Below are 27,903 nucleotides of genomic sequence, written 5' to 3'. Positions count from 1 at the left end.
AGACCATTCCATCAAAGTCTGCATTTCAAAATGGCACTCCTTCCCTTCCGAGCTCTCCCATGCACCCAAACAGTGGTTCCCCCCACATATGGGGTATCGGCATACTCAGGACAAATTGCACAATAACTGTGGTGGTATGATTTCTCCTGTTACCCTTGTAAAAATAAAAATTTGGGGGCGAAAAGATCATTTTTGTGGAAAAAAAATGTATTTCTTATTTTCACGGCTCTACGTTATAAACGTCTGTGAAGCACTTGAAGGTTCAAAGTGCTCACCACACATCTAGATAAGTTCCATAAGGGGTCTAGTTTCCAAAATGGGGTCACTTGTTGGAGGTTTCCACTGTTTAGGCACATTAAGGGCTCTCCGAACGCAACATGGCATCCGATCTCAATTCCAGTCAATTCTGTGTTGAAAAAGTCAAACGGCGCTCCATCCCTTGCGAGCTCTGCCGTGTGCTGAAAAAGTGGTTTACCCCCACATATGGGGTATCGGCGTATTCAGGAGAAATTGTACAACAAATTTTGTGGTTGATTTTCTCTTTTAACACTTGCGAAAATAAAAAAAATTGGTTCTGAAGTAAATGTTTTGCAAAAAAAGTTGAATGTTAATTTTTTCCTTCCACATTGCTTTAGCTCCTGTGAAGCACTTAAAGGGTTAATAAACTTCTTGAATGTGGATTTGAGCACCTTGAGGGGTCTAGTTTTTAGAATGGTGCCACTTTTGGGTATTTTCTGTCATGTACACCCCTAAAAATGACTTTAAATATGATATGGTCCCTAAAAAAAATGGTTTTGTAAATTTTGTTGTAAAAATGAGAAATCGCTGGTCAACTTTTAACCCTTATAACTTCATAACAAAAAAAAATGTTGCTTCCAAAATTGTGCTGATGTAAAGTAGACATGTGGGAAATGTTATTTATTAAGAAATTTTTGTGACACATCTCTCTGATTTAAGGGCATAAAAATTTAAAGCTTTAAAATTGCAAAATTTTCAAAATTTTCGCCATATTTCCGTTTTTTTCATAAATAAACACAAGACTTATCGAAGAAATTTTACCACTAACATGAAGTACAATATGTCACAAAAAAACAGTCTCAGAATCAGTGGGATCCATTAAAGCGTTCCAGAGTTATAACCTCATAAAGGGACAGTGGTCAGAATTGTAAAAATTGGCCTGGTCATTAAGCTGCAAACTGGCTCTGTCGCTAAGGGGTTAATGTGATATTGCCATTTTTTTCTTTCAAAGACCATTTTACATAATCAGAAGTGCAGATACATTGGAGGTTGCAAATTTCTTACAAATTGATAATTGTCATTTTGTCAAACAATTTTTGATGACACAAAACTGTCACTGAACCAAATGGAAATTGGAATAGAAAATAAATTATAATTAAAGGGTACTATAATTGTAGGGAAATTATATTTTCAGTGGTATTCTTATAAAAAATGTAATCACTGTTAAAAATTTGTACATCATATTTTACAGAAGCAGGGTTTTTTTCTTAACTTTCAGAAAAATAACTAGACTTTTGTAAGAACCCAAAAAGAAGTAAAATCATACCTTAATGGGAAAAATCCTTTCTTCTCTTCTTTTTTATTGATTTCTTGTTGAATTTTTATTAGCATTCTAAAAGAAAGTACGTAATTATTAGGCATGTGCACATTTACATTAATGTCGTCATTGGTTTTAAAGTGGATATTATGTGTTTTACATTTCAAACTTTAAATTGGTTTAAAGTAGTGTTTTTATATGTGAATGCTGTGTTTTTATTTACCCAAGAAGTTGACACGAAGTTGTACATAACCCCTGCAAGTTGATCTAACTTCTTATTGGTATATAATTCCTTGTTGCTCTGAGTTTTCTTTGCACTTTTTGCCTACTATTTTGGAACATCATTTCCATGTATTTATTCCTCTGCAGATTCTTATAGGATGATTCCTCAATATTTCTCCTACATTTTGGCATGGGCGAAGTTGGAATTATAGAGATTTACATGAGTGATTATTTCAATGTTTGGTTCGGATTATGATCGCCGAATCTGCAATATTCGCTGATTAATTCATCGAATAGTCGCCTAGCTTACCCGAATGCAATTCATGTCAACTGGAAGCAAAAACAAACACATGCACAACACCTTATAACAGCACCAAATGCTCCCAAAACACATCAAATGAGAGACAGACACCAGGAAAGTGGCCACAGTACATATTGTAGCATAGCACTCAGCAGCAATCAGAGAGGCATGAGGTATCGGGGTCTGGGACAGCATTTACAGCTTTCAATTGAATGTCACAGTAAGATGAGGTGGGTGAGGGATCGGTGTAGGCCTCCTTTGCTGAGAGCCCTGATACCAAAAGCAAAACCTCTACCTGCTTTCATGGTGAGCCACACTCAGGTGGCACAAATATCAATCAGGAGTGTTCACATTTACAAAAATTATTGGCAAACCATACCAAAGTGGTATCAATTTCACAACAGTAGAAATAGTATAATAGGAACCGACAGGTCTTCCACTGCGTCCAATCCTATGAAAGCTGTTGAAGGAAATAGTGAAAAAAATAGGGTCTTATCTGAGAGATAAATGTTTAATACACTAGGATTGCACTCACCAGACATAGCTGAGATCAAGCATTGAGAAGATTCGCCGCAGCAGATCCACAGGTCCAAAAAGGACCATCTGTTAGATATAAAAATTGGGAGAACGTGGTCCTATTCTGTGCCGCTGAATCATTGAAGGTCCAAATGTATTAATAATTGTGGTTTTTATTTAACGCGTTTCAGAGTTTCACAGAGCTCCTTCATCAGGAAATACCTCAAGAAAGTGTCAATACAAATTTCACAGGTGTTTAAATAGACAAACAGTTCAAACATCAGTTCAAATATCGGCACCAACATGTTCACCTTATGAGCAATGTCAAAGTTCATTGACATGACACCTGATAGACCCATGATGAGAGAGACAAGTGGTATATTCCCAAAACAGATAAAAATATAAAATGCTGATATTAAAATGGAGAATTTAATGAAAAAAAATACAAAAAAGAAGGAAGAACGAAAAAAACGAAAAAAAGGGGATGAGAACCCATGATCCAAAAAAACAGAATACAAGAGAAAAGAAACATCATGTGATGCAGCCACAACCAAGCCACACATGAGAAGCGTTCCACCAGGGAATCTATATGGACACAATATCATATTGAACAAAAAGTAAAAAAAATTAAATATACAGTGGGGCAAAAAAGTATTTAGTCAGTCAGCAATAGTGCAAGTTCCACCACTTAAAAAGATGAGAGGCGTCTGTAATTTACATCATAGCTAGACCTAAACTATGGGAGACTAACTGAGAAAAAAAAATCCAGAAAATCACATTGTCTGTTTTTTTTTCATTTTATTTGCATATTATGGTGGAAAATAAGTATTTGGTCAGAAACAAGCAATCAAGATTTCTGGCTCTCACAGACCTGTAACTTCTTCTTTAAGAGTCTCCTCTTTCCTCCACTCATTACCTGTAGTAATGGCACCTGTTTAAACTTGTTATCAGTATAAAAAGACACCTGTGCACACCCTCAAACAGTCTGACTCCAAACTCCACTATGGTGAAGACCAAAGAGCTGTCAAAGGACACCAGAAACAAAATTGTAGCCCTGCACCAGGCTGGGAAGACTGAATCTGCAATAGCCAACCAGCTTGGAGTGAAGAAATCAACTGTGGGAGCAATAATTAGAAAATGGAAGACATACAAGACCACTGATAATCTCCCTCGATCTGGTGCTCCACGCAAAATCCCACCCCGTGGGGTCAGAATGATCACAAGAACAGTGAGCAAAAATCCCAGAACCACGCGGGGGGACCTAGTGAATGAATTGCAGAGAGCTGGGACCAATGTAACAAGGCCTACCATAAGTAACACACTACGCCACCATGGACTCAGATCCTGCAGTGCCAGATGTGTCCCACTGCTTAAGCCTGTACATGTCCAGGCCCGTCTGAAGTTTGCTAGAGAGCATTTGGATGATCCAGAGGAGTTTTGGGAGAATGTCCTATGGTCTGATGAAACCAAACTGGAACTGTTTGGTAGAAACACAACTTGTCATGTTTGGAGGAAAAAGAATACTGAGTTGCATTCATCAAACACCATACCTACTGTAAAGCATGGTGGTGGAAACATCATGCTTTGGGGCTGTTTCTCTGCAAAGGGGCCAGGACGACTGATCCGGGTACATGAAAGAATGAATGGGGCCATGTATCGTGAGATTTTGAGTGCAAACCTCATTCCATCAGCAAGGGCATTGAAGATGAAACGTGGCTGGGTCTTTCAACATGACAATGATCCAAAGCACACCGCCAGGGCAACGAAGGAGTGGCTTCGTAAGAAGCATTTCAAGGTCCTGGAGTGGCCTAGCCAATCTCCAGATCTCAACCCTATAGAAAACCTTTGGAGGGAGTTGAAAGTCCGTGTTGCCAAGCGAAAAGCCAAAAACATCACTGCTCTAGAGGAGAGCTGCATGGAGGAATGGGCCAACATACCAACAACAGTGTGTGGCAACCTTGTGAAGACTTACAGAAAACGTTTGACCTCTGTCATTGCCAACAAAGGATATATCACAAAGTATTGAGATGAAATTTTGTTTCTGACCAAATACTTATTTTCCACCATAATATGCAAATAAAATGAAAAAAAAAAACAGACAATGTGATTTTCTGGATTTTTTTTTCTCAGTTTGTCTCCCATAGTTGAGGTCTACCTATGATGTAAATTACAGACGCCTCTCATCTTTTTAAGTGGTGGAACTTGCACTATTGCTGACTGACTAAATACTTTTTTGCCCCACTGTATACAGTATACTCTAATATTATTGAAGAAATTACAGAATATTATTTGTTAAAAATTACTATATATACTCTTTAAAAATTCTTTTGGTTCAATAAAAATGAATTAAAAAATGTTTCTATTGATACTTGTAAAAAAAAATTTACATGAGACCTATTTTTCAAAAAAATATAAAAAGAAGAGGCTCTTTTATTGTTATATTTCAAGAAAGAAGGTATGCAGGATGAATTATATGTCATTACGTTATAGGAGGAACCACTTTAGAAAAGCAATATATGTCCATTAGTTTCCTGATATTTGTTCAGGAGAAAAAAACTGAAAACATTTTCATATAAAAAAAAAATTCACTCATGCATATCAAAAACGGACTAAAAGAAAAACATTATTGAGACATGATGAAGAGAATAAATTGTGAAGGGGAGAACACCATTCAGTATCACTAAACTAAGGCTGAGTTCACACGTGGCGCTTTTTTCGCGTTTCCGCGGCGGTTTTAACCGCACGATTTTGCTGCGAAAACGCAAAAAATAAGCATCCCATGCATTCCTATGGGATTCTGCAATGCTGTGCTAATGCTGCGGTTTTTATCGCGGCGGAATCGCTTCGCAGTAAAAAACGCAGCATGCTCATTTATTTTGCGGAATCGCGGCGATCCCTCACCCATAGGAATGTATTGTTCCGCTCACTTCCCGCATGTGGCTGTGCACACCATGCGAAAAGTAAGCAGAACAATTGCGGATGGTACCCATGGTCCAGAGGAGAGGAGACTGTCCTCCGGGCTTTGGGTACCATATCCCTGTAAAAAATAGAATAAAAAATAAAAAATATTGTTATTCTTACCTTCCGGCGTCCCGCGCAGCCTTCCCGCCTCTCTCCATGATCTCATTCCCAGTAATCCTTTGCGAAAATGCCTGCGATGGCATCCGTTCTCGCAGGATCGTGAAGTCTCGCGGTCATTCATGCGACGTCATTGCGAATTACCGCGAGATGTCGCGATCCCGCGCGAACGGACACCATCGCGGGCATTTTCGCAAAGGATTACTGGGAACGGCTGCGCGGGACGTCGGAAGGTAAGAATAACACCATCTTTAGGTTTTTTTTACATTCTATCTTTTACTATTGATGCCGCATAGGCGGCCTCAGTAGTAAAAAGTTGGTCACACTTGTCAAACACTGTTTGACGAGTGTGACCAACCTGTCAATCAGTTCTCCAAGCGATGCTACAGATCGCTTGGAAAACGCTAGCATTCTGCAAGCTAATTACGCTTGCAAAATGCTAGTTTTTCTGCGGGAAAATCGCGGGAATTTAAAATGTGATTTTCCCGCGGAATGGAATTCCGGAATTCTCGCGGTAATTTCCGCGATAGTTCCGTTACGTGTGCACATAGCCTAATAGTTTCAGATATTGTTAAACCTCACCATTACACGACAATAAAACAGTTCAGTGTGCGCATGTAAGGAGATGAAGTTATATGCTTCCCTTTGTTTCTCCCTCTTAACAGGTTCTGATACCGTTTGCTGTAATGTATTGTTAATATTATTGCTATGGTACTGCTACACTTATAGTGTATTACCACTCATGGAAGGGTATTGCTACACCTACTGATGTTTTACCTTAGAAGTCAAATCTATATGTATATATGTTCTGCTATGTCTTTATGTATACTGTCTTATATCTTGTTGCTGCTATGTACCATACATAGGTTGTGTACTGAGGTTTATACTGAGCGTAGTACCTTTATTTGGCCACTAGATGGTGGGAATTTCAGTACATACAGTTCTTAGATTAATATACAAGGCAGGACAGGTTTAAATTAGGAGGGGCTTGCTTTAAGGTAAGAGAGGAATATTTCCTGTTTTTCTGCAGTCGGGCTAGGGAGCTGAAGGAGCTCAGTTGGGGCCAGAGAGCCCCCACCGTCCAGGAGGCTAATGCCCTGGGGACAATACAGTGGCACTGTAACGTTTGAAGCTTAAGCCCTGCCATCCAGGGCCAGTGGGAAGAAGACTGCAGCAGTGAGAGCAGTGTCAGTGGAAAGAGAGGCCAGTGCACAGCAGAAAGGACGGGCAGGTCACTCACCATGTGGCAGATCTCAGCCTTGGCGCATTCTCTTACAGCCAGGGCAAGATGACTAAGGGAACCACCAGTGAAAGTGATTATGGACAGGGAGGACGCTGAGGGGCCGTGTGTCACAGTTTTACCCGGGTACGTGCTGTGCGACAGTGAGAGAAGTCCAGGGAAAGTGGAAGATATGTACTGCTTGAAACGTGATGTTAATGCTGTAACATAACTGGATGTGCTGTGTCCCGACGTCAGTAAAGTTGTTCAGTTGAATTTTGATATGGACTGTGTCTCAATTCTTGCAACTCTGCCTGGAGAGGGTCTCCTGCAGCAAAGGGAAGATCCTGAAGAAGCTGGACCTGTAGGCACAGATATGTTGATTAATGGACATTATTTTCATGTAAGAGGAAGTCAGGGCACAGAGATGAATAAGTGTGCGACCATGACTAGAGCCCTGGCTCTCCCTTACACGCACACATTTACAAAGTTTCACAAGAATTCCCATATGTCTCTGTGGAATAGGACACACCACAGAAGGAACAAGATCGAGACCCTCTCCAACCTGAACACAGGAGAACATGCAAGACAGCGCGACAACATATAATTGATTGATTGCTGAGCAAGGTTAAAGTGACAGAGTGTTTGTGTTGCTTCAGATAAAAAAAAAAATGATCAAAGCATATTTACAGATTATTATATTAGTGATTACTAAAATTTACCAGTGATTCACCAAAAAACCTCAGTGATTTAATTTAACCTGTGAGGTCTAAGTGTATTTAATCTGTAAATTTCTGTACTCTATTTGCGACATTACTGGGAATATATTTGATACGACTAATAATTCATTATAATTCTTATTATGTGTAATGAGAAAGTGTTTTGAAAGACCGTGAATAAGAAAACCCTATGTATGTAGTGCCTGTGTGAATTTAATCTTAAATGTATGGGTTGTGTGGTCCTCGCTACATACTGATTCCCATATTTACATGTTATCAGATAGACAGCAAAGTTAGTCAGACAGTTAAAACACTGTTTAATGGGAAAATGTTATTTCTTTGAAAAGGAGGAAAAAGTAACGTTACCATGTCTAATAACATGACAACATAGACAATTTTTAGAGCCACATTTAAAACTTTCTCTGACAGTAGTGTTCATTGTCTTTTCTATTGATCTATTGGACGGTTGTTATGAATGGGTCACTGAGGAGGATAGCAGGAACAGGCTAAGCTACCAGAAGACCAGAGAGGTTGGTAACTAAGCAGATTGCAGATCCCTGATCCTATCAACACAACTAGCAGTACCCGTGGAGCGTTCCTACGATGCCCCAGATGCTTCGTCACAGCCGGAGAACTAACTAAGCCTAAAGACAGAAAGGTGAAATCTAAACTGCACTGGAGCAGATCCTCAAAGGAATAGACAGCCCCCAAACATATATTGTCGGTGAGACAAGATGAGACACAAACACAGGCAGAAAACAAACTGAGCAAACGGGGGGGCCCAAGCTGTCTAGACAGGACAGAAAAGATACTGTCTGCAATCACGCACAAAACCCTAAAAAAGTCCAACACTTCTGATATACAAAAACCCTGAGGTTACATGACCTCACCCCCGCTAGATCAGCACTCTGGTATAAACTGGAAGGAAAGTAAAAAGACACTAACATACAAGGGGACTGAACAAGCTGTGACATATGAAGCAGGGCCCAGCGACCCCCCCAGCGGAGCATGCTGAACTCTAGCAATAGAGCAGAAAGCATAAAAAAGCACAACCAGATTAGATGCAAAGGATTAGCAAAAGAATCACTTAACTGAACATGCAGATCAGGCAGGGGACAAAAGAACTCCAAATGCACAAGGAGGAAAAATCACCAGCAACCTACAAGAGCAGCCAGCTCCATTATATGCTCCCAACCAGTAATCCCAGATTCCCAATTATCATCGTCAGGTGGAGAACCTCCATCCACCTGGCCAGCTCCACTACTCTCAGTAGCCACCAAAGGGAGCAGAGGGAGCTTCGGCTCAGAAATCCGAGCAAGGGAGTTCACAACAGTACCCCCCCTTGAGGAGGGGTCACCGAATCCTCATCCTCGCCACCAGGCCGATCAGGATGGGCCCGGTGAAAGGCATGAATCAATCTCTTGGCGTGGATGTCAGAAGCAGAGACCCAAGAATTATCCTCCTGGCCATAACCCTTCCACTTGACCAAGTACTGAAGTCTCCATCTAGCCAGAAGAGAATCCAATATCTTCTCTCCCTCATACTCCAAATTACCCTCAACCAGTACAGGGTCAGGGGGCACCACCATGGGAATTAGTGGCTCCTCAAACCTTTTCAGCAAAGATTTATGAAAAACATTATGAATCTTAAACGTAAGTGGAAGAGCCAAATGGAAAGAAACGAGGTTAAGGATTTCCAAAATCTTATAAGGTCCAATAAACCTTGTCTTGAATTTTGGAGATGCAACCTTCATGGGAATATTTTTTGAAGACAACCAAACCATATCACCCATTTTAAACCAGGGACCCATGGCCCTATGCTGGTTGGAAAACCATTGGGCTTTTTCCTGAGAGTGGGACAACTTATCCACTGATTGGTCCCAAATCTGCTGCGTTCTCTCTACCATAGAATCCACACCTGGGCAGGCAGAAAATCGAGGATGAAACCCAAAGTTACAAAAGAAAGGGGACATCAAAGTGGCAGAACTAGCCCTATTATTTAGCGCGAATTCGGCCAAGGGCAAAAATGAGACCCAATCATCCTGATCAGCAGATATGAAACATCTCAAATAGGACTCCAAAGTCTGGTTTGTTCTCTCAGTCTGCCCATTAGTCTGATGATGAAATGCAGAGGAGAAACACAACTGAATTCCCAGTTTGGAACAAAAAGCTCTTCAAAATCTGGAAACAAACCTGACCCCTCTGTCTGACACAATGTTCTCAGGACTCCCATGCAAATGAACCACTTGTAAAAACAAGGGAACCAACTCAGAAGAAGATGGCAACTTTGGGAGTGGTACAAGATGGACCATCTTAGAAAATCTATCACAGATCACCCAAATAACAGTCATTCTCTGAGAGACAGGGAGATCAGAGATAAAATCCATTGAGATATGGGTCCACGGCCTCCTGGGCACCGGCAGGGGCATCAAACCATTAGAGCAAGAAGAGGGCTTAGACCGAGAACAAGTCCCACAAGACTGCACAAAATTCCTGACATCACGAGATCAGGCAGGCCACCAAAAAGACCGACTCACCAAATCTCTGGTACCAAAGATACCTGGATGACCAGCCAACGCGGACCAATGCATTTCAGACATTACTCTTTTCCTCTACTGGTCAGGGACATACAATCTTCCCATAGGGCATCATTCAGGTTTATCCTCCTGAAATTCCTCCAGGGCACATCTCAAATCAGGAGAGATGGCAGAAAGAGCTACACCCTCATTTAGAATGGTAGTAGGCTCGGTCACATCAAGAGAATCCGCAAAGAAACTCCTAGAAAGGGCATCTGCCTTAACATTCTTCGTGCCCGGAAGAAAGGAGACCACAAAATTAAAACGTGTGAAAAACAAGGCCCACGTAGCCTGTCTAGGATTCAAGCGCTTGGCTGATTCAAGATAAATCAAATTCTTGTGATCAGTGAGGACCACAACTTGATGTCTAGCTCCCTTCAACCAATGTCTCCACTCTTCAAATGCCCACTTCATGGCCAATAATTCCCGAATCCCCACGTCATAGTTACGTTCATATCAAGAAAATCTTCGAGAAAAGAAGGCACAGGGATTCATCTTAGAGGTTACTGGATCCCTGAGACAAAATGGCTCCTGCACCAATCTCAGAAGCATCTATTTCCACCTGAAATGGGAGTGAAACATCAGGTTGCCGTAGAACCGGAGCAATAGTGAATCTCTGCTTAAGCTCCTGAAATGCCGCAACTGCCTCTGGAGACCAATTCACCACATCAGCGCCCTTTTTGGCCAAATCTGTCAATGGTTTAACAATACCAGAAAAATTAGCAAAACCCAAAAACTTCTGGAGAGCCTTCAAAGAAGTGGTCTGAACCCAATGATGAATGGCCTGTACCTTGGCCGGGTCCATTTCAATAGCAGACAAGGACAAAATGAATCCCAAAAATGAAATCTTCTGTACACCAAAAAGATATTTCGATCCCATAACATACAGAGTATTTTCCCTCAAAATCCGGAACACAGTCCGGACATGTTCCACATGAGAATCCCAATCACTGGAAAAAATCAAAATATCATCCAGATAAATGATCAAAAACTTATCCACAAGGTCCCGGAAAATATCGTTCATAAAAGATTGGAAGACAGAAGGGGCATTATGAGCCCAAAAGGCATCACCAGGTACTCAAAATGTCCCTCCGGAGTATTAAACGTCGTCTTCCATTCATCCCCGTGCTTGATGCGAATAAGATTATACGCCCCCCTGAGGTCAAGATTGGTAAACCAAAAAGCACTTTTAACTCTGGAAAATAAATCAGAAATCATGGTTAATGGGTACTGATATTTAACAGAGATTTTGTTAAGGGAACGATAGTCAATACATGGCCTTAATGAGCCATCTTTTTTGGCCACAAAAAAAACCAGCACCCAAAGGCGAAGAGGATGGTCTGATATGACCCTTCTCCAATAATTCCTTGATATAAGATTGCATAGCATCATACTCGGGTACCGATAAGTTGAAAAGCCGACCCTTGGGAAATTTACAACCGGGCATTAACTCAATTGCACAGTCATAACTCCTATGAGGAGGCAAAGATGCGGACTTACTCTCACTAAATACATCAGAAAAATCAGCCAAATAGTCAGGAACATCTTGAGACTGGGGAGAGGTGGAGAAAACAGGAGTGTCACTAAGAACACATTGACAACCCCAGCTCACCACAGACAAAAATTTCCAATCCAAACAGGATTATGGGCCTGCAACCAAGGAAAACCCAGCACAACAATATCATGCAAATTGTGCAACATCAAAAATTTACAATTGTCCTGATGGTTCGGGGCGACCCACATTATGACCTGGGTCCAAAACTGAGGTTTATTCTCTGCCGAAGGGGTAGCATCAATCCCCCTTAATGGAATAGGGGTTCTCAGGGGCACCATGGGGAAACCACAATGTTTGGCAAAGTCAAGATCCATCAGATTCAAGGCTGCTCCAGAATCAACAAAGGCTTTAGCAGAAAATGTAGACAAGGAGCAGATCAAAGTAACTGCCAACAGGAAGTTAGGCTGTACTCTGCCCACCGCAAATGCATGAGCAAAACGTTTTTCTCATTTAGGGCAGACAGAAATAACATGAGAGGCATCTCCACAAAAGAATCATAACTTATTATGCCTTCTGAACTCTTGATGTTGCACCCTAGACAAAACCCTATCACATTGCATGGGTTCGGAAGTTTGTTCAAAAGGCAGCACCGCCTCTTGCATACTTTTACGTTCACGTCGATCAATTTGAATGGCTAATGACATGGAATCGTTAAGACCAGAGGGGACAGGAAATCCCACCATAACATCTTTTACAGTTTCTGCCAGACCTTTCCGAAAAAGAGCTGCTAGGGCATCATCATTCCATTTAGTAAGGACCGCCCACTTTCGGAGCTTCTGGCAATATAACTCCACAGCATCCTGACCCTGGTTCAATGCCAATAAGGTTTTTGTTAGGCGTCGGGCTTTGGGCGCTGCACAGCAGGAATCCCGAGCCTTGCTGTCGGCAGTCTCCCATTCCCCTCCGGCCACAGTGGAGCCTGCTCAGCAGACTCCACGATCCCGGCGTTCTGCCACACCAGCATTGTGGGGTCGGTTGCTACTGCCACCTCTGGTCCAGTTATGGCAATGCAACCTGTCCAGCAGCAAAAGACTCCAGAGTCTAAGTCCTTCCTTCAGTCTACTGAGCATGCTCATGAGACTATCTCCCATTGGGTTTCCGGAGTCACATGCTCAGGTCCGTCTCCAGTTCTGATTGGTCCATCTGGAGGATCAGGAAGGTCCCGGAAGGGCACGGCTATAAAAGGCTCGCATGGCCGCCCCGCCATGCGCTATGATAGACTCTGAGGCTAATGTATTTAGTGTAAGTATGATGATGGATGAATGAGCCTGGTGACTGACGCATTATAATTCCCCCCTCCTTGGATATTACGCATGAGTTAGGGTTTGGAATTAGAGTCAGCACATTAGCTCTAACACTGCAAAGCGCCGCAGTGTTGCTCATCATCTACCGCTAGTGCCTAGGACGTCGGCCAGTATAGGCCTCCTTGGCCACTGCTACCACAGCGTCCGCTACAGTAGCGCCGTGCACCATGTGTGCGCTTTCCAGCACTGTCGTTTGGCTGGTTAGTGGTGTCCGTCAGGCTGGACACTGCACACGTTGCAAGCAGTGGTTCACACCACCATGACCTGGGACGCTAACAGGTTGCGGTTGTTCGCCGGCTTGTACGTGTTACGTTAAGTAACGGAGCTCGTGCCTGCTAGCACCGGCTCAGTGGTTACCCACTGGTGTCCGGCATTCCTCCTACACGCCTTTCCGTCATTGTTCAGCAGCAGTTGGTCACCTCTGCACGGTGGGCCCTGGCTGCGAACGCACCTCTTCTATTATCTCAACTTTATTTATTGGGTGTGTTCCGCCAGCGCGTAACAGGTTTTCTCTGCTTGATCAATAGCATTAGGTTCATCGTACAACAACCCCAGGGCCTGAAAAAACACATCTACATTAGCCAGAATAGGATCTCCAGGTGTCAGAGAAAAAGCCCAATCCTGGGAATCGCCGCACAGCTGGGAGATGACAATTTTAACCTGCTGCACCGAGCTCCCCAATGAATTAGGCTTCAAAGCCAGAAATAGTTTACAGTTATTCTTGAAATTCAAAAATGTTGACCCATCCCCCGAAAACACATCAGGAGCAGGGATCCTTGGTTCTACATTAGATGACTGAGTGAGATAGGCAGAAATTCCCCGCACTTCAGCAGTGAGCTGCTCAACACGATTGGACAATTGCTTAGTCTCCATTAAGGAAAAAATCCTCCTACGACCCCAGAGGAAAAGAGAAAAAATATATTAAAAAAATTCTAACACTTTTTTTTTTTACAATTCTTTCCTTCTTTTGAGTACCCTAGAGTCTACGGTTTGGCTGGTGATTCTGTTATGAATGGGTCACCGAGGAGGATCGCAGGAACACGCTAAGCCACCAGAAGACCAGAGAGGTTGGTAACTAAGCAGATTGCAGACCCCTGATCCTACCAACACAACTAGCAGTAGCCGTGGAGCATTCCTACAATGCCCTAGATGCTTCGTCACAGCCAGAGAACTAACTAAGCCTAAAGACAGAAAGGTGAATTCTAAACTGCCCCGGAGCAAGATCCTCAAAGGAATAGACAGCCCCCAAGCATATATTGTCGGTGAGACAAGATGAGACACAAACACAGGCAGAGAACAGACTGAACAAACGGTGGGGCCCAAGCTGTCTAGACAGGACAGGACAGAAAAGATGCTGTCTGCAATCACACACAAAACCCTAAAAAAGTCCAACACTTCTGGTATACAAAAACCCTGAGGTCACACGACCTCACCCCTGCTAGATCAGCACTCTGGTATAAACTGGAAGCAAAGCAAAAAGACACTAACATAACAGGGGACTGAACAAGCTGTGACATATGAATCAGGGCCCAGCGCTGCCCCAAGCGGAGTGCGCTGAACCTTAGCAACAGAGCAGAAAGCAAAAAAATGCACAACCAGATTAGATGCAAAGGATTAGCAAAGGAATCACTTAACTGAACATGCAGATCAGGCAGGGGACAAAAGAACTCCAAATGCACAAGGAGGAAAAATCACCAGCAACCTTCAAGAGCAGCCAGCCATTATATGCTCCCAGCTAGTAATCCCAGATTCCCAATTATCATTGCCAGGTGGAGAACCTCCATCCACCTGGCCAGCTCCACTACTCTCAGTAACCACCAAAGGGAGCAGAGGGAGCTTCGGCTCAGAAATCCGAGCAAGGGAATTCACAACAGATGGCTTCAAATGACTAGGGGCTACAATATTTTTGATTGTGGGGGCTATCTGGAACGTAACACCTGCATCGAGGTTGAAGTTTGGATTCTTATTCTTCCAGTTTCTTATTTGGAGCTGAGGTTGGTTTCTTATTCATCAGTTCCTTATTCGACAATTTTTTCTTTCCTGTTTTTTATAGATGTAAGTTGGTTTCTTATTCAGAGCTGAAGTTGGTTTCTTATTCATCAGTTTCTTTTTCGGCAATTTTTTCTATTCTGTTTTTTATAGGTTTAACAACAATAAATAAGCATCACAATAATAAAACACAATGCAGTGAGGAGTCCTGAAGTGAATACACTTAAAAACAGCTACAAAAGTTTTATAACTGGCACAAAAATGGGTATCAAAGTGGGCAACAAAGAGCGTTGAAGAAAGGATTAACTGACTTTGGGCCACTGCTTTCACACTGTAGACATATAGAAAAGGAAGCCCCACATCAAAGCCAGGTATCTCCAGCCTGGCCAAGATGGGTTCTGGGCATAAAACTGGCATCAAAGTGGGCAGACAGTCAATTTTGACCATTTGAATAAGTAACTGGTGTTTTTAAGAGGTTAAATGACTTTGGGCAACTGATCTCACACTAAGAATACACAGATAGTGATGCCACGCATCAAACCCAGGTCCCTCTAGCTTGGCCCAAATGGGTTCTGGGCAACAGATTTGTCATCAAGGTGGGCAAACAGCCGATTTTCACCGATTTGAATACGTAACGGATGTTTTTAAGGGGTTAAATGAATTTGGGCCACTGATCTCACACGAAGAATACATGGATAGTGATGCCCCGCATCAAACTCAGGTCCCTCCAGCCTGGCTCAAATGCGTTCTGGGCATCAAAATTAAAGTGGCAAACGGCCGATTTTCACAGATTTGAATAAATAACTAAGTTTTTAAAGGGTTAAATGACTTTGGGCCACTGATCTCACACTAAGAATACATAGATAGTGTTGGTCTGCATGAAACCCAGGTCCCTCTAGCCTGGCCCAAACATGTTCTGGGCATCAGAATTGGCATCAAAATGGGCAAACAACCGATTTTCACCAATTTGAATAAGTAATTGATGTTTTTAAGGGAGTTAAATGACTTTGGGCCACTGATCTCACACTATGAATACACAGAAAGTGATGGCCCACATCAAACCCAGGTCCCTCCTACCTGGCCCAAATGGGTTCTGGGCATCAGAATTGGCATCAAAGTGGGTAAATAGTCGATTTTCACAGATTTGAATATGTAACTGATGTTTTTAAAAGGTTAAATGACTTTGGGCCACTGGTCTCACACTAATAATACACAGATAGTGATGCCTTGCATCAAACCCAGGTCCCTTTAGCCTGGCCCAAATGGGTTCTGGGCATCAAAATTGGCATTAAAGTGGGCAAACAGCCAATTTTCACAGATTTGAATAAGTAACTGATGTTTTTAAGGGGTTAAACGACTTTGGGCCACTGATCTCACACTAAGAATACATAGATAGTGATGGTCCGCATCAAACTGAGGTGCCTCCAGCCTGGCTCAAATGGGTTCTGGGCATCAGAATTGGCATCAAGTTGGGCAAATAGCCAATTTTCACAGATTTGAATAAGTACCGTATATACTCATGTATAAGCCGAGATTTTCAGCCCATTTTTTTGGGCTGAAAGTCCCCCTCTCGGCTTATACACGAGTCATATACCAGGGGGATGGGAGGATGAGCGGGGGTATCAGAGATCATACTCACCCTCTGCAGCCCCCCTGCTTGCTCCATGTTGTCGGCACTGCTCTTCCTTCCTGCTTCAGCTGTCAAGTGTAATCGCTCATTAAATATGCACATATTTAATGAGCGGTACCATGTGACCGCTGAAGCAGGAAGGAAGAGCAGCGTCGACAACATGGAACAAGCAGGGGCTGCGCTGCAGAGACAAGCGCCAGGACCGAGTGAGTATGAACAGGGGGAGGCATATTCACCTGTCCCTGCGCTCTGCTGTCTTGTGTCCTCTGCAGTGACATTCAGGTCAGAGGGCGCGATCGTGCCCTCTGCCTGCACAGTCACTGCAGAGCCGGCAACGCATATGAGCAGGGGGCAGCGATGGAGGTGAGTATACAGTTTTTTTTGTACCGGAGGCAGCGGCAGCAGCAGCAATATGATGGGGCCACACACGGTGCAGCAAAGCTGGGGCCACTCACTGTGCAGATAACTGGGGCCACTCACTGTGCAGCAAAGCTGGGGCCAAACACTGTGCAGCATAACTGGGGCTACTCACTGTACAGATAACTGGGGCTACTCACTGTGCAGCATAAATGGGGCCACTCACTGTGCAGAAAAACTGGGGCCCCAAAATAAAAAATAAAAATAAAAACAAGCATAATTTACATACACCATATGCAATAAAACTAGCAATCATAACCGCTTCAGAGAAATACGGACATATCCAATTTTTCATTTAGACCCAAAGGACCTGTGGCTTTTGTACGGAGGATCCATTTAGCCTCTATTTGTAAAAGATGTTTTTTATGACTCCCTCCATACTGCGGTGCAGACACCCTTTCAATGCCAGTAAACCGTAATGCTTCCGCATTCCCTCCATGTACCTTCCTCATGTGTTCTATAAGTCTAAGGACACCCTTTCCTGTGCTGATGGAATTGAAATGTTCCCTGAATCTTACACAGAGGGGCCGGATAGTTTTCCTAATGTAGAAAAAACCACATGAGCAAAACAATGCATACACTACAAAGGAGGTCCTGCAAGTAATGAATTCCGTGACTTCGTGAAATATAGGTCCCATTTTTACAGTTTTGCCACTTAATTTAAATGGACACCAAGAACAGTTTTTACATATATAATTTCCCTTTGAGGCACTAGATTCCAACCAATTATTTTGTTTGTTTTGAAATCTGTTCTTGACTAATAAATCTCGAAGGTTAGTACTTCTTTTACTCGCAAATAAAGGACCCCTACTGACCACATCTGTGAGGTCTCTGTCACTTTCGAGTAGGTGCCAATTCTGTCTGAAGACTGTTCTAATGTGTCTATCCATAGAATTATATGTAAAACTAAAAACAAACCGTTTCTCTTTTCCTTTTTGGATCTGCCCGTTAATAACTGGTTCACTATTAACCCTCTGTAAGGCGGAATCTAGAACAGAATCAGGATATCCTCTTTTTTTTAATCTGCTACGCAATTCATTCGCTTGTCTCTGAAAACCTTCATTATGACTATTAAATTTCTTTAATCTCAAAAATTGGCCATAAGGCTAGGAATTCTTTACATAATGGGGGTGTGCACTATTATAATGTAAGAGGGAGTTTGTGGATGAAGATTTACGAAAAATTTCTGTATGCAAAACTCCATTGGTTAACTTTAATCTGACATCCAAAAAATCTATTTCTGAGCCTCCAAATTGCGAAGTAAACTTCATATTCATATTGTTATGTGAATTAAGAAACTCCACAAATAAATTGAAATCCTCTTTTGACCCATCCCACACAATGAAAATGTCATCCACATAGCGAATAAATAATTTTATATACTTCAAAAAGGGATTGGTGACCGCATAAACTACATTCTCCTCCAAAACTGCCAAAAACAGGTTAGCGAGGGTGCACGCGACAGGCGTACCCATCGCTGTACCCTCCGTTTGCCTATACCAGACATTGTCAAATTGGAACGCATTATGCGTAAGAATAAAATCAAGACCATCTATGATGAAATTGATGGTTCCCAGATCTCTATCAGAACTCAAAAGCACTTGTCTAATTGCGTCTACTCCACCCTCATGTGGAATTCTAGTGTATAGAAGCCCCTATCCCAGTACATAGACTAGCTTCTGCGTCCTCTCCTCAAGGAGATTCCTTCGTACATAAAAGATTCGAAAGATTTTGTGACAGTTCTAAAAGAAATTGATTGACAGGATAATTTCCAGATGACATCCATAGATGTGGAAAATCTATACACTAGAATTCCACATGAGGGTGGAGTAGACGCAATTAGACAAGTGCTTTTGAGTTCTGATAGAGATCTGGGAACCATCAATTTCATCATAGATGGTCTTGATTTTATTCTTACGCATAATGCGTTCCAATTTGACAATGTCTGGTATAGGCAAACGGAGGGTACAGCGATGGGTACGCCCGTCGCGTGCACCCTCGCTAACCTGTTTTTGGCAGTTTTGGAGGAGAAAGTAGTTTATGCGGTCACCAATCCCTTTTTGAAGTATATAAAATTATTTATTCGCTATGTGGATGACATTTTCATTGTGTGGGATGGGTCAAAAGAGGATTTTAATTTATTTGTGGAGTTTCTTAATTCACATAACAATATGAATATGAAGTTTACTTCGCAATTTGGAGGCTCAGAAACAGATTTTTTGGATGTCATATTAAAGTTAACCAATGGAGTTTTGCATACAGAAATTTTTCATAAATCTTCATCCACAAACTCCCTCTTACATTATAATAGTGCACACCCCCATTATGTAAAGAATTCCTAGCCTTATGGCCAATTTTTGAGATTAAAGAAATTTAATAGTCATAATGAAGGTTTTCAGAGACAAGCGAATGAATTGCGTAGCAGATTCAAAAAAAGAGGATATCCTGATTCTGTTCTAGATTCCGCCTTACAGAGGGTTAATAGTGAACCAGTTACTAACGGGCAGATCAAAAAAGGAAAAGAGAAACGGTTTGTTTTTAGTTTTACATATAATTCTATGGATAGACACATTAGAACAGTCATCAGACAGAATTGGCACCTACTCGAAAGTGACAGAGACCTCACAGATGTGGTCAGTAGGGGTCCTTTATTTGCGAGTAAAAGAAGTACTAACCTTCGAGATTTATTAGTCAAGAACAGATTTCAAAACAAACAAAATAATTGGTTGGAATCTAGTGCCCCAAAGGGAAATTATATATGTAAAAACTGTTCTTGGTGTCCATTTAAATTAAGTGGCAAAACTGTAAAAATGGGACCTATATTTCACGAAGTCACGGAATTCATTACTTGCAGGACCTCCTTTGTAGTGTATGCATTGTTTTGCTCATGTGGTTTTTTCTACATTGGGAAAACTATCCGGCCCCTCTGTGTAAGATTCAGGGAACATTTCAATTCCATCAGCACAGGAAAGGGTGTCCCTAGACTTATAGAACACATGAGGAAGGTACATGGAGGGAATGCGGAAGCATTACGGTTTACTGGCATTGAAAGGGTGTCTGCACCGCAGTATGGAGGGAGTCATAAAAAACATCTTTTACAAATAGAGGCTAAATGGATCCTCCGTACAAAAGCCACAGGTCCTTTGGGTCTAAATGAAAAAGTGGATATGTCCGTATTTATCTGAAGCGGCTATGATTGCTAGTTTTATTGCATATGGTGTATGTAAATTATGCTTGTTTTTATTTTTATATATTTTTTTTTTTTTTTAAGACACGTTCAGGTAAAGGGTGGAGTTTCTTTTGTTCACACATGTGGTATAAATTAGTGTTTCCTTGAGCCTGAGCATGGGACCTGTTGAAGTGCATTGTGCACAAAACGGCTGTCATCCATCTTTTTCCATTTCTCCCATGCCGATGCCTATGCTTTATTAACATGAAATAAAGTGAATCATTTCAAGAGAACGGTGAGTGCCATCCTGCTGTCTTTTTCTACTATGATAGTTAATGTTTTTTCTTTACATGGATAGAGCACCCGTTCAGCAAGGGTTACAGGTGTTACACTGATAGCGGTTATAAGTGACTTTGCGGGTATTTCTTTCTCAGGGACAGTGCCGGATGTTTCTTTTTTCTTTGACTGACTAGTATTATCTGGGGCCACACACTGTGCAGCATTATCTGCGGCCACACACTGTGCAGCATTATCTGGGGCCACACACTGTGTAGCATTATCTGGGGGCCACTCACTGTGCAGATAACTGGGGCCACTCACTGTGCAGCATAACTGGGGCCACACATTGTGCAGCATAACTGGGGCCACTCACTAGCAGCATTATCTGGGGCCACTCACTGTGCACCCTCAGCTTATAAGCGAGTCAATAAGTTTTCCCAGTTTTTGTGACAAAATTAGGGGGGTCAGCTCATACACAGGTCGGCTTATACACGAGTATATATAGTAACTGATGTTTTTAAGAGGTTAAATGACTTTAGGCCATTGATCTCACACAAAGAATGCACAGATAGTGATGGCCGGTATAAAACCCAGGTCTGTTCAGCCTGGCCTAAATCGGTTCTGGGCATCGGAATTGGTATCAAAGTCGGCAAACAGCCAATTTTCACCGATTTGAATAAGTAACTGATGTTTTTATTTGGGGCACTGACCTAACACTAAGAATACACAGAAAGGGATGGCCGGCATCAAACCCAGTTCTTTGCAGCCTGGACCAAATGGGTTCTGGGTAGAGATGAGCGACTTTGACTTTTTTAGGGTCGAGTCGGGTTTCCTGAAACCCGACTTTCTCAAAAGTCGAGTTGAACGAAATCGGCTGACTATCGGGAAAAGTCGGGGGTCCAACTGAAACACGAAACCCAATGCAAGTCAATGGGGAAGCAAAGTCGACAGGGAGTGGAGGACAGTAAACACACCTACAGTGGCCATTTCAATGCCAGCAACATCAATTCTTATTACTTAAGCTTGTCAACCTTAATTTACTTTATAATAATAGTTACCCATTGAAAACTGGGGGTTATTTGGTTAAAGTTGTGGGGGGATAGGGCTGGCTCCAGGTTTTCGTGTGCCCTGGGCGAAAGAGTGCAGTGGGCCCCTTTAACACATACCACAAATCATGATGCTCCGATACGGCAGATAAATATAGGTATAGTACAATGAAAAGTACTTCACTGCTTACATGACATGACTGCTATCTATTTTAAATTCTACAATAGCTCAAAACTGGACAGTATATTACTCCATACTGTATTATGGCCACCACATAGTGCGCCATACAGAATAATGAGCCCCATATATTTCTCCATACAGAATAATTGGTCCCATATAATGTTCCATACAGTATATGATGAGCTCCACATAATGCTACAGTATATGTTGGTCCCCATGGATGATGCTCCAGTATCTTATGGGCCCAAATAATGCTCCATATATAATGGGCCCCATTTCTAATGCTCCGGCGTATAATGGGCCTCGTAAAGCTGCTCCAGTGTCTGATGTCCCCCATTTGGAATGCTCCAGTATATGATGGGCCTCATGGATGATGCTCCAGTGTATGATGGGCCCAAATAATGCTCCATATATATTCTGCCCCATTTACAATGCTCCAGTATATGATGGGCCCCATGGATGATGCTTCAGTGTATGATGGGTCCAAATAATGCTCCATATATAATGGGCACCATTCCTAATGCTCCAGTGTATAATGGGCCCCATAGATGCTGCTCCAGTGTCTGATCTGCCCCATTTAGAATGCTCCAGTATATGACGGGCCTCATGAATGATGCTCCAGTGTATGATGGGCCCCATGTATAATTCTCCAGGGTATAGTGCTCCCCAAAAATTGCTCCCAACCTTTAAAAAAATTAAATACCTCTCCTTGCTGGGCACTGCTCTACTCTGGACTCCTCAGCGTCGCCATCTTCCAGCTCTCTGCACTTGGACTGTTTAGGCAGAGGTCATACAGACGTGATGTCAGCGACCTCTCTGACCTAAATGTCACTGTCAGGAAACGCGGAAGATGTGACGGCGGTGGAGCAGGGAGAGGTAAGTATTGCAAGTGCTGTGGCCCTGAGCAAGCAGGTGGGGCCCACTTGTGGGCGACAGCACTGGCACAGGGCCCTTCATAGTACACCAGTGTGTTTGACAGTGAGTGAGCCCTCCCACTGGCAGAGACACTTTTACATACTGAGGGGCCCTGTGCCACTGCTGTCACCCAAGAGTATGCCCCCCCACCTGCTCAGGGACCCGGCACTTTGATCAGCACCTTCCTCTATCACTGTGTAAGGTGGTATAGTATGCGGGAAGTGGCACCTGAGTTTCATCAGGGTCAGATTATGGCTCTGTAGAGTGCGAGGGGAATGTAGTGCTGTGGGTGAATGTACCAGCAGAATCATCTAGCAGTGACTGTGCATCAGTGCACTCCATCTCTGATTCATGTTGGACTGGGGAATTCAGGATTTGACTTGATAATCCAGGCATGATATGTGGAAAGAGCTCCATGGAGTAATCTGAAGTGTTTGCTGCGGCATCCTTCACTTTTGGTGGGGGTGAAGGACACAAGGAAAGGGGTTGTTCCTGACCAGAAGCCTGCACTGACGACTCAGTGCTTTCATTTTTTGAAACTTCAGAAGAGGAGGTGATAGAGCTGGAAGCTGTTTCAGCAATGTAAGCCAAAACCAGTTCCTGATGCTCCGCCTTTAAAAGTGGTTTACCTACTCCCAGAAAAGGGAGCCTTCCAGGCCTTCCAGAGCCAGATCATGCCGCAGTCTCAACACCTCCTGCCTAAGCTGCTATTGTGCTTTTGGCACTACCAGCAGATGTACCAGCTGCCCCCCACGCCCACGGCCTCTTCCACCATACTTCCAAATTTTTGTTAAAAAAAACAAAATACCAGCAGATATATGGTATTGTATCAGAAGTGTACAACTATATACAGTCTTAGGATAATTGTAAATCTCTGTATATATTTCATGAGCCAGACACAGATGCTCACAGGCTCAGTATGGATTAGACAATAATATAAAAACTTGAAAAATGGTACAGTATCACCAGATACAAGGTATATATGGTATAATTTAAACATTCTAAATGTCCGTATATATTTCAGGAGGTAGACACAGATGCTCTCAGGCTCAGTATGGATTCGACAAGTATATAGAAAGTTGAGAAAGGGTACAGTAACACCAGATACCAGGTATATATAGTATAGTTTAAACATTCCAAATCTCCATATATATTTCAGTAAGCAGACACAGATGCTCTCAGGCTCAGTATGGATTACACCACAATATAGAAAGCAGTAAAAGGGTAATGGATCAGAAGTATACAGCTATATACAGTGTAGGGGTCACTGTAAAACCCAGTATATATTTCCATAGTCAGAAACAGTCTCTCACATGCTCTGTATACATTAGACCAGAATATAAAAAGCAGTAAATGGGTAATGTATCACAAGCGTACAGCTGTATAGAGTGTTGTGGTAATCGTAAATCTCCAAATATATTTCCGGAGTAACAGGCAGACGTTCACAGGCTGAGTATGGATTACACCAGAATCTAAATAGAAAAAAAGGGTACTGTATCAGAAGCGTACAGCTGTATACAGTGTTGGGATAATTTTTAAATCTACATATATATTTCAGGAGTAACACACAGACTCTCACAGGCTCAGTATGGATCACACCATAATATAAAAAGAAGATCCGCAAGAAATAATCACACATGTGGGCCAATGTTTAAGGTATCAATGATGCACTTACAGTGGTGGGTGGAGGAGGACTCTCTGGCACAAAGGGTACTGTATCAACAGATACCAGGTATATATAGTATAGTGAAAATATAAAAAATCTCTGTATGTATTTCAGGAGGCAGACACAGATGCTCTCAGGCCCAGTATGGATTCGACAAGAATATAGAAAGTTGAGAAAGGGTACAGTAATACCAGATACCAGGTATATATAGTACTAGATTAAGGCCCGATGCTATCGCATCGAGAGGATAGTGACACACCTCTTGCCATGTTAACCCTCAATACACACACACCTCCTCAACACACACTCCTCTCATCTTTCACCATATCCACTCACATCCACTCACTCTTTCACTCCACATACGACCCTTTCTCTCACTCCATCTCTCATACTCACACTGTCATCGTCGCTGCTCCATGATCCCCGACATCTTCTTCCGCCGGCGCCATCCTGGATCCCGACGTTGTCCACGCCGGCGACATGTTCTTGCGGCCATGCCATCTTGAGTATTCTGAAATCCTGCGAGTGGACATTAGTGGAGATAGTGAAAGGTGAGAGGAGTGTGTGTTGAGGAGTGGTGTGTTGAGGGATAACATGGCAAGAGGTGTGCTGTGACGTCACCCGTTACAACTGGACGGAAGTTGTTACAACCCGGAAGCTGCTTAGCGCATTTATTATAGTAGATTAAGGCCCGATGCTATCGCATCGAGAGGATAGTGACACACCTCTTGCCATGTTAACCCTCAATACACACACACCTCCTCAACACACCACACCGCCTCAACACACACTCCTCTCACCTTTCACCATCTCCACTCACGTCCATTCACTCTTTCACTCCACATACGACCCTTTCTCTCACTCCATCTCTCATACTCACACCGTCATCGTCGCTGCTCCACGATCCCCGACATCATCTTCCGCCGGCGCCATCCTGGATCCCGACATTGTCCACGCCGGCGACATGTTCTTGCGGCCATGCCATCTTGAGTATTCTGAAATCCTGCGAGTGGACATTAGTGGCTCACCATTGTCATTTTGAAACACGACTGCTACTTCACTGACAGTGGGATTATTGTAGCGTCGAGGGTCTTGAGTATGATCTTGTTTAATAGCCATAGTGATGTTTGGCATGACAGTTCCGTTTTGTAGAGATTTAATTTTTTCTTGTTCTTCCACATCACGTAACATTTGATAAGCTTCCACAAAAGGATTAATAGTTTGGATTTGAAGGGCAATAATGTTCATCAATGTAGGATGACATTTTTGATTTTCTTTACATCGTAAGCGTTGTTCGTTTGCGGTAGTGGTATCGAGAATGTAAAGTTGGGCAAATGCGCGTTGCTGGTCATCTGAGGGATGTAGTGTTTCAGTTCTATGATAGATCTGGCCATGTATGCGGAAACAGTATGGGCCATATCCAGGAGGTGGTGAAATATTTGCACCCATGGAGGCAAAAGCAAAGGAACTGTTAATACTTCGAATGTTATCCATGAAATTTTTGCTAAATTCACTTTGCCCTTTCAGCAAACGTGTAAAGACATCAGGATATTGTAGTATGGGTACATGGACTTTACCCTTCTGACAGCAGAGCGTAAAGTTGTTATCAGAAGGTATCTCTGCTACAAAATGCAAAGCTTCGCAATGCTCACATACATGGGTCATGTCACCACAGCTGTGTTCGGTAATACTATTTTCATCATTAGTGAAAATGTGAGGTTGTAGTAGAAGTGCATGTCCAACCGATGGGGTGCGCCTAGTTTTGAGACCAACGTATATTTGTCTTGGTTGCACTTTCTGCGGGCTAACTGCAGCTTGTATGTGAAGAAACTGTGCGTTGGTATTGACTAATGGTGGTATTGATAGGACAGAAACAGATTGCTGATTAGTTATGTCAGTGAACGGCATATGTGATGAAGTGTAGCAGTAAATTGTTCCACATGCTGATGTGGAAGCATCCTGTTGTGAGTCTAATAACAATGATGAGGAAGAGGCCGTCTGTTGTCGGCGGTGACGGCGTGCAGAGGCTTCTTCAGCCAATCTTATGGATTTAGAGTTAGGGGATTCGTGTGTGAGGCGACGGCGTTTATAAGCCTTAATCTTCTCAAGGCGATGGTGTTTTTCCTCAGGAGTCTCATTAGCACGGCGTTGTTTTTGTCGTAGTGCTAAAGCTGCTTTCCTTTCACTGGCATTGGCATACTTTTTGTTATGACTCATGTTGGCACAGGTAAAGGAGTCTATTTGGCAGTTATCTGGCAGTGAAGAAGGCGTCCTGGAGTATTGTAGAGTAAACAGATACTAATTGACCCTGTAATTGCCGAGCAGTAGTTATGAAGTGGTAGTGGCAAATTGGCCCTGTAGTTAGACACAGGCAGAGGAGCAAGGCAGCAGTACTTATGGCGGTAGAGGCAAATTGGCCCTGTAATTAGACACCGGCAGAGGAGCAAGGCAGCAGTAGTTATGGCGGTATTGGCAAATTGGCCCTGTAATTAGACACCAGCAGAGGAGCAAGGCAGCAGTAGTTATGGCGGTAGAGGCAAATTGGCCCTGTAATTAGACACCGGCAGAGGAGCAAGGCAGCAGTAGTTATGGCGGTAGAGGCAAATTGGCCCTGTAATTAGACACCGGCAGAGGAGCAAGGCAGCAGTAGTTATGGCGGTAGAGGCAAATTGGCCCTGTAATTAGACACCGGCAGAGGAGCAAGGCAGCAGTAGTTATGGCGGTAGAGGCAAATTGGCCCTGTAATTAGACACCGGCAGAGGAGCAAGGCAGCAGTAGTTATGGCGGTAGAGGCAAATTGGCCCTGTAATTAGACACCGGCAGAGGAGCAATGCAGCAGTAGTTATGGCGGTAGAGGCAAATTGGCCCTGTAATTAGACACCGGCAGAGGAGCAAGGCAGCAGTAGTTATGGCGGTAGAGGCAAATTGGCCCTGTAATTAGACACCGGCAGAGGAGCAAGGCAGCAGTAGTTATGGCGGTAGAGGCAAATTGGCCCTGTAATTAGACACCGGCAGAGGAGCAAGGCAGCAGTAGTTATGGCGGTAGAGGCAAATTGGCCCTGTAATTAGACACAGGCAGTGAACAGTCAGAGGAGCAAGGCAGCAGTACTTATGGCGGTAGAGGCAAATTGATCCTGTAATTAGACACCGGCAGAGGAGCAAGGCAGCAGTAGTTATGGCGGTAGAGGCAAATTGGCCCTGTAATTAGACACCGGCAGAGGAGCAAGGCAGCAGTAGTTATGGCGGTAGAGGCAAATTGGCCCTGTAATTAGACACCGGCAGAGGAGCAATGCAGCAGTAGTTATGGCGGTATAGGCAAATTGGCCCTGTAATTAGACACCGGCAGAGGAGCAAGGCAGCAGTAGTTATGGCGGTAGAGGCAAATTGGCCCTGTAATTAGACACCGGCAGAGGAGCAAGGCAGCAGTAGTTATGGTGGTAGAGGCAAATTGGCCCTGTAATTAGACACCGGCAGAGGAGCAAGGCAGCAGTAGTTATGGCGGTAGAGGCAAATTGATCCTGTAATTAGACACAGGCAGTGAACAGTCAGAGGAGCAAGGCAGCAGTA

At 43.0% G+C, this 27,903-nt stretch overlaps 1 protein-coding gene across 1 annotated transcript in view; it reads right to left on the bottom strand.

The window, feature by feature from the left end:
- The window catches only part of LCP2 (lymphocyte cytosolic protein 2), a 1,189,974-nt gene that overhangs the window by 970,332 nt on the left and 191,739 nt on the right, over positions 1–27,903 (bottom strand). The window contains exon 4 of the mRNA XM_073573677.1: positions 1,565–1,630. Coding sequence (XP_073429778.1) covers positions 1,565–1,630 — 66 coding nt within the window. The remainder of the gene's footprint in view (positions 1–1,564; positions 1,631–27,903) is intronic.

Source organism: Dendrobates tinctorius, unplaced genomic scaffold (assembly GCF_039654945.1).
Source record: "Dendrobates tinctorius isolate UK_male_01 unplaced genomic scaffold, ASM3965494v1 ptg000036l, whole genome shotgun sequence".
Taxonomy (NCBI): Eukaryota; Metazoa; Chordata; class Amphibia; order Anura; family Dendrobatidae; genus Dendrobates; species Dendrobates tinctorius.
This window is presented reverse-complemented; position numbering and strand designations above follow the sequence as displayed.